Source organism: Choloepus didactylus, chromosome 19, assembly GCF_015220235.1.
Source record: "Choloepus didactylus isolate mChoDid1 chromosome 19, mChoDid1.pri, whole genome shotgun sequence".
Lineage (NCBI taxonomy): Eukaryota > Metazoa > Chordata > Mammalia > Pilosa > Megalonychidae > Choloepus > Choloepus didactylus.
In genome coordinates, this window is record NC_051325.1 from 65,808,068 (window position 1) to 65,815,390 (window position 7,323).

Consider the following 7,323-nt stretch of genomic DNA (forward strand, 5'->3'; position numbering starts at 1 on the left):
ACAGCGCTTTTCCCACTTCCAGGGTAACCTGGAGGATGAGCACAGGGCACATACTGCCCTCCCCACACACCCGGAGCACTGACCCCCTGGCCCAGTGGGAGCAACAGCCCCCCGGGGGAGTAAGACAAGCCTGGGTGGGGACAGACACCTCGGCAGCCCCTGACTCGTGAAATGCTGTCACCTGCATCTGATGCGCACAGCCCCGGCTTCTCCCAGGCTGACTCACCCCCATTCTCGGCAACTCCTCCCCAAGCCCCATGGGGGTGTCACGTGTGACACTCAGTTGAGGCCCAGGCTGCTTCCCAGAAGCAGGAGGGGCAGTGCCCCCCCCACACACACACTGGCTCCAGCCTCCAACTGGGGGAGCCCCTCCAGTTGCTCACTGGTCCCTGTGGAACCCAACCTGAGGCCCAAAGGCCAGTGCCAGCCTCGTGCTGAGGCCCCTGTGCCAGAAGGGACCCCACCCCACCCCCTGAAGGAGGGACAAGAGCCATTGAGACCTGTTTTTATTTTGTACACACCTGCCCTTGCCAGCACCGACAGACACAGGCCCCAGTCATGGCCCAGCCAGCAAGGTGGAGCCCTCAGGCCTGAGGCGGCCTGTGGCCCCTGCCTGCCCCACAGGGCCCGAGAAAGAGGGGCCTGGAAAGGAATTTCTAGATGCCCTGTCTACCCTAATATGAGGTAGGTGGGCACACAGTCTGCCAGCCCAGGGCCCCCAGATGGCACCCCACTTCCCACAACAGGCCTGGCCATTGCCTGTCAGGCCCCCATGATGCCCCAGTAGCCACACCTGGCCTGGGGAGGGCTCTGAGCCCCCATGGGCACCCCCAGCTTGCGGGGAAAGGGGATGGGCCCAAGGACCCACCCCCAGCACAGCCTCCAGCTTTCCAGTGACCTCAGCCCCTCAGAATGGAGATGGGGTGACACCAAGACAGAGGAGGTGAGGTTATGTGGGAACCTACGACCCCAGCCAGTGGTTGGAGGGGCCAAGGGCTGCTGATGTCCCCAGCAGGTAAGGTGGAGGACCGGCTCCTTGGGAGGCCCCAAAGCTACGGCCTGCAGCGGGAGAGTGGCCAGGCCACGCCAGTAGCACGGAAGCTCTGGAAACCCCATGCCCAGCCAGGTGCCTGGGGAGTCGCAGCCACCCCCCAGCACGCCTGCAGGCCCCCTGCTCTAGCACCCGGCTCTCCACAGGCTGCCGGCTGCCTTGCCAAGGGCCTATGGAACAGAATCCAGCCCCTGTCCTGCTTCCCCGAATGCCTAGATTGAAGCCTCCAGATCTATGATTTTCTGGACAGAGAGAAAAACGTGTCTTAGAGAAAAAACAAAGCAATTAAAGGGGGGGAAAAAAAAACAAAACAGACTCCAAACCCCAAGGACTGGGGGCCCAGAAGCCTCCAGGACAAGCTGTCCACAGCAGGGCCCACGCTGCGTCTACGTGATGTCCCTCTGCCGCGGCGGCCGGTGGATGTTGCGCACGACGCACTTCACCATCCACTCGATGCCCTCGTTCACCCCTTTGCTGAGGAGACGGCGGGGTGGCATGAGGTGGGGCGCTGTCCCGACAAGCACTCCCCCCGGCCCGGCCCCCCAGCCCTGCCGGGAACCTCACCCAGTGAGGGCAGAGCAGGCCTGGGTCAGGCAGTCCCGCCGCCCAATCTTGGCAGCACAGTCGCCGAAGGCCGTCTTGATGTCCGGGATGGACAGGCAGGTCTGGGGGGAGATGAGGAGTGACAGGAGCCTGGACTTGGCAGCACCCCTGGGGCCACCGCTGCCCTGCTGCTGGCCTCCGTGCACAGGTGTCGGCCACGGTGGGGAGGAGCAGACGAGACTGCAGTGTTGGGGTGAAGCCTGGAGAGGCTGGGGACCTGGGGCCACGAGGCCCCCAGGATGCCCCCGGAAAGTGCCATCAGGCTGGTCACCACACCGTGGGGCAGCACCCGCCATCCCCAGCCCTTGCTCTGGGGAGGTGCTGGCAGGGTGGGCCCAGCCCACCTCCAGGGGGTGAAAGGACACCCCACAGGAAGGATCTGTCTCTGGCCAGGGACTCCACAGCTCTCCTGTGACCTTTCTTCCTTGTCTCCAGAGCTCTCACCTGACCCCCGGGCTCCCCCCGTGGGGAGGGGCTCATGGCCCTGCAGCAGGCGCAGAGGGGCCGGGAGCGTGGGTGTGGGCGTGGCCTGGGGGCAGGGGCGCAGTGGGCCCTCCTGGACACAGGCCATCGTGCTCCAGCCTGCCGGGGACTCACCTCGACATCCTGCTTGTTGGCCAGCACCAGGATGGGGACGCCCTCCAGCGCCTCGCTGGTGACCATCTTCTCTGGGGGAGGCAAGGCGCATGGCCTGAGCACCCCACCCTGGCCCTCGGGCACCCCGCCCCTCCCGGCTGAGGCCACTCACCAAACGCGCCCTTGGACTCCGCCAGCCTCTCCTCGTCGGTCGAGTCGATGACGTAGATGACACCATGGCACTCGGCGTAGTACTGCAGGGGAGCCAGCAGGGCTCAGCGCCAGGGCTGCTGTGCCAGGCCATACCCAGGCGCCGGGGCAGGTAGGCACTCAATCACCCCAACTCAAAGGCCCCTGGCCCAGGCCTGTGCCCCCCATTCCTTCCTGGGTCTGGAACCCATACTCCATCCTACCTCCTGCTTGAGGCCCGGCCGGTGGGCACACCTGGCTGTGGGTTGGAGAGCAGGCAATGGGGTGGGCTCTGGGGCGGCACCACTCACTGCCCAGCCAGTGCTACAGCACAGGCGAGAGGGCCCAGCAGCCCCCAGGACAGGCGCAAGGCAGGGGCACCCTCCACCTGCACTACAGAGGAAATCAAGGACGGGCAAGTGGACAGCGAGGCCCAGAGCCTCCCTACCTCCCCAGCTCTTGGACCTGAAGTCCACTGAGGGGTGGCCAGGTCCCACAGACAAGGGGACATCTTGGCAAGGAAGCCCGGTGCCTTCCCCACAGGGCCGGCCGGCCACATGCTCAGGTCAGTGTCCCCGAGAACAGGGCCCCAGACATGTACAGGACGGTGCACGGCAGACAGCTGCACTCTCCAGGGCCCACCCGCAGGCACCTGGCAGCCATTCCCTGTCCCCACGTCCCCTGGGAGGGGCACACTGAGCAGACAGAACACCTCCTCCTCGGCACCTGGTCGGGGGCTCTCAGCCTACCTGCCTGAGCACCCCTGCTGTCAACCACGAAGTGCCAGTAGCAGCCCCCCGGCACCAAAAGTGTCTCCTGGGGATGAAACTGCCCGCTCTTGAACTGCAGACTAAAGGATGCAGCACCCTCCGCTCACGGCACCCCCAGCCCTGCAGAAGCCAGATGGACCCTGGACAAAGACCTGCGGCAGCCGGCAGCCCTGTCCAGCATGGCTGGGTGCAGTCCCGGGTGGGCCACGGCACCCGCAGAGCACATGGGAGCAGCTGCTGACGAGGGGGGGGGGGGCAGCCACTTTCCTGGCAAGAGCGTTCTCTATCCCAGCCAGAAGGGTGCTAAAGGCGGCCTGTGACCGTCCCACCCGTCAGCACCCAGAGACCTGGAACACCTGCCAGTCCCATGGCACCTATGCTGGCCCTGCACCAGAGACCTCCTACACCCCCAGGGCTGGAACAGCAAGCAGGTAGCGTGCCGGAGGCCCACGCAGGGGCAGCCACCACTGCTGCAGGACTCATAGGGGTCCAGGAGCAGGGTGCACCAAAATACATGCTAAAGGGGCAGCCGGTAGCATCTTGCACTTCCCAACACAAAAAGAAAACCAACATCTGGTGGGTCCCTGGGGGTCTGGTGGGCCTCCTAGAGGCAAGTCCCACCAAGAGCACTTCTCTAGCTGATACACAGGAGGACCCAAAATGCCCCTGGCTGCAGTGAGGGCCGAGAGCAAAGCCAGCCCAGCAGGGGGTGGGCCAGCCACCCGAGACCTGGGAGCTGGCAGGCCCCATGTGCCGGGGAACCTGTGGTAGCAACAGATGCTGGCGGAGTTTGCAGCAAGCCCCAGAACCTGAGGCTTCGTAGCTGGGCTGTGCCATCCCCGGCAGAGAAGTTCATGCCTTTTGAAGACCCCAGTGTGTGTGATGGGGTGCTGGCAGGGATGGGGTATGGCCAGACACCACATGAGCACTCAGCGGAGTGCCCACCCACTGGTGGCTGTCAGCCCGTCAGGGAAAGGTGCATGGGCACAGCGGCCAGCGGAGATGGAGCAGCATGCCGGGGCCCACAGGCACGAGCAGGTCGCCACACAGGGCAGCCTGGACACCCAGCACAAGAGGGAAGAGCCCGAGCTCAGGGCAGGGGAGGCGCAGTGTAGCATGTGGGTGCAAGTCGAAGACGGAGCAGAGCTCCCTGGGTTCTGCCTGTGTGAGAAGACGAGGCCTGAGGCTGGCACACCGGGCTCCCTTTTGGGTGCCACGTGCCAAGGCTGAGGGAGCTGCACCAAATGCCCAAGCACCAGCAGCTGAGGCCAGGCTGGGCCCGGGGGCGGCGCTCCTCAAGATGAGGGGACTGGTCTGCCCTTGTTTGCTGTCCCAGGACCAACTCTGGGTTTAGGTTTCCCGTCCTGTCCCCGGAAGCACCGAGGGCTTGGCGAGCAGGGTCCCACAAGGACCCTACAAGATGCCACGTCAGCCTGGAGCACTCACTGTACAGCCAAGTTGTGACACAGTCACAGCATCGCGTGTCCTGCATGCCCACAGCACACAGAGCCAAGCTCCCAAAAAGGACAAGGCTCTGGAACCAGCGTGGAAGCAGCAGTGGCCCGCTTCCCACCCTCCAGGAGACCCGCTGGGGGGAACTTGCGCTTCCCGCCCCCAGCTCCGGGCTCCGAGGGTGAGAGATCCTGGTCACTGGAGGGCACACTCTCACGAGAACACAGCAAGAGACCCACTAAACCACGTACTATGGCCACCGCCAGGCACTCGAGGGACCTGCATCTTGGTCCAGAGAACTGACCCTGCACAACAGGTGCCAGCAGGGCGAGCAGGGGAGCTCCACGTGGCCCACCCAGACTGTAAACGGAGGAGAGGAGGGGGCCCAGTGCCCCGGAGTAAGACCCCTCAGCCACCCAGGTGAGCAGGTGACGCCAGCAGGAGAGGTGCTAAGGCAGCAGGGGGTCCAGAGCGGACAGTGGAGGGAGAGGCGAAACCAGGCCACTCCGGGTGGGATCCTGGAGGAGAGGGGCCAGGGGGCGCACAGTGGCCTGGGCAGTTTCTGAGCTGTCCCCTGGCCGCCCCATCAAGGCTGTGCTGCTCAGCTGCAGGCGATGCCTGGCAGACAGCTCAGCTGCCAGCTCTTTCAGCATCTGCTTCAGCTGCAAGGAGCCACCTTCCTGGAGCAACGTTCAATGCAGAGCCCCTTGCTGGGTGTCCACGCCCTGCACCCCCTTCCGCCTCAGCAGGAACCCACCCGGGTTCCGCCTCTGTCCAACCATGTGACCATAAGACAGCATCATGACATCTAGCTGGTTGCGGGGGGGGGGGGGTACTGCTCTCTTGGCAGGAGGGGACACCACTGTGGAGGGACCCAGGCAAAGGTGACTGTGTGCCAGCTGTGGGGTCACACCAGAAGCCAGGGCCTGGGCCCTCACCCCTGGAGGCACTGGGCACGTGTGGGGTGGCAGCATCTGCACTGACCCCACCAATCTGAGGGGGTGGGACCCCTAAGGGAAGGGGCTGCATCCGTCTATTCACTGCTGGACCCCAGGGCCTGTCACAGGGCTGAGCTCGAGGGCACACCCCTCAAGGATTCAGTATCGGGGTGTGGGGTCAAGGGAGAGCAGGCTGGGGACTCAAAACACCCAAAAGCTATGTTGAGGAGGAGGCACTGCCCCTGAAGGGGAACGGGCCCTGCTCTCCCAAGCTGGGCTGCAGGAGAAGGAGCAGAAGCCACTGAGCCCCGGAGCCCAGGCCCTGCACTCAGCACCCACCGGCCTCGCAACCCTCGCAGGGCCCCTGGCCACAGGACCTCTAAGGCGAGAGAAACCCAGGGCTTCCTCAACTTGGGGGGAGGAAGGAAAGAAGGCTGGGTCCTAGGGCCTCCTGTCTGCAGAGAAAAGGAGTGTGTGGCGTGCAGTGCCTGACCAGGAAGGGCCCGGGGACCTCTCCAGACAAGAAGCGTCCTCAAGCCCCTGAAAAAGTACGAGGCGTCTATCTTACCTTGTCCCACAGAGACTGCAGTTCTTCTTGCCCCCCGAGGTCCCAGAACATGAGACGTGCTTTTCCCACGTCCACGGTGCCAACTGGGAGAAGAGTGCGCGCGGCTTGTGATCTGCCTGCTGGAAGCCCCGTCCCCCAGCTCTCCCCGTCCAAAGAGCAAATCCGCTCTGGTGCCACCGGACAGGGCCCTGGTCAGCCCACCCGCCGGGCTGCAGCCGCCACGGCACCCTCGGGGCCCAGCCCTCACCCCCAGGGCTTACTGTTCAGGCCCACAGTGGTCGTGATCTTGGATAAACTCATCCCTTTGTAGCTCTTGTTAAACCGCGTCTTTGACTGCTCCAGGAAGGTCTGAGGGGGAGGCAAGGGCCGCGTTAGCTGACGGAGAGGAGCAGTTTGCCAAGCCTGTTTCCCCACTCTCTCTTCCTCGGTCTGTCCGCAAAAGCCAGACCAAGGCTGCCGCTCTGGGCCCGGTGGTGCGCTCCCTGCGCCTGAGAAGGGCCCGGGCTCCCTCTGGGTGGAGAACCGGGGCGGAAGGTGTAAACCCAAAAGCGGCGCGCGGGGGCGGCACGCACCGTCTTCCCGGCATTGTCCAGGCCCAGGATCAGGATGCAGTACTCGTCCTTCTGGAACACGTACTTGTACAGGCCCGACAGCAGCGTGTACATCCCGCCCTGCGGCACCGAGACGTCAGGCACGGGCCCTCCGCCGCCTTCCCGCTCCCAGCGCTCAGGGTCCTCGGGGTGTAACCGGCCTCCCGCCCCTCCCCGCGCTCGGGGCCTCCCGCACCCCGCTCCGCCTCGTCGGAAATCCCAACCGTTCTCAAAACCGGGTGGCGTGCGACGGGCAGGCCTGGCTCGCCCACCGCCCCGGCGTCGCGGGGCCGCCCCGTCTTCACTCCCCAGGGGGGCTGTGCGGCGCCCCGGCCCAAAGGCCCCCGCTCTCCCGCCGCCCCGCACTCGGGCGGACGCGCAGCCGAGAGCCTGGTCCCAACAGGTGCGCCCGCGCCCCTCGGGGCCCCGGGAGGCGGCGACCCGGCCCCCGGCCCACCTGCGCCCGCCCCGGACCCGCCGCGCGCTGACCCCGCGCTGACCCCGCGCGGCGCCTGCTGGGCCGAGGTCCGGCCGCAGGGGTAGGGCGGAGCAGCGCAGAGCCCCGTCCCGGCGGCCTCTGCGCGCC

At 65.7% G+C, this 7,323-nt stretch overlaps 1 protein-coding gene across 4 annotated transcripts; it reads right to left on the reverse strand.

The window, feature by feature from the left end:
* Positions 1-491: 491 nt before the first annotated feature.
* On the reverse strand, positions 492-7,300 carry ARFRP1 (ADP ribosylation factor related protein 1). Of its 4 annotated transcripts, none has more exons than XM_037811278.1 (8): positions 7,195-7,300; positions 6,720-6,818; positions 6,408-6,495; positions 6,148-6,230; positions 2,403-2,484; positions 2,252-2,322; positions 1,616-1,716; positions 492-1,525 (listed from the first exon to the last, which is right to left on the reverse strand). In XM_037811278.1, the coding sequence occupies exons 2-8, from the start codon at positions 6,810-6,812 to the stop codon at positions 1,438-1,440; spliced, it is 606 nt and encodes a 201-aa protein (XP_037667206.1). In that variant the 5' UTR covers positions 6,813-6,818; positions 7,195-7,300; the 3' UTR covers positions 492-1,437. The 4 variants fall into 4 exon arrangements, with proteins under 4 accessions (XP_037667206.1, XP_037667208.1, XP_037667207.1 ...); XM_037811280.1 differs by having other exon boundaries at positions 7,238-7,288; XM_037811279.1 differs by lacking the exon at positions 7,195-7,300 and adding an exon at positions 6,962-7,180.
* Between the last annotated feature and the right edge of the window lie 23 nt (positions 7,301-7,323).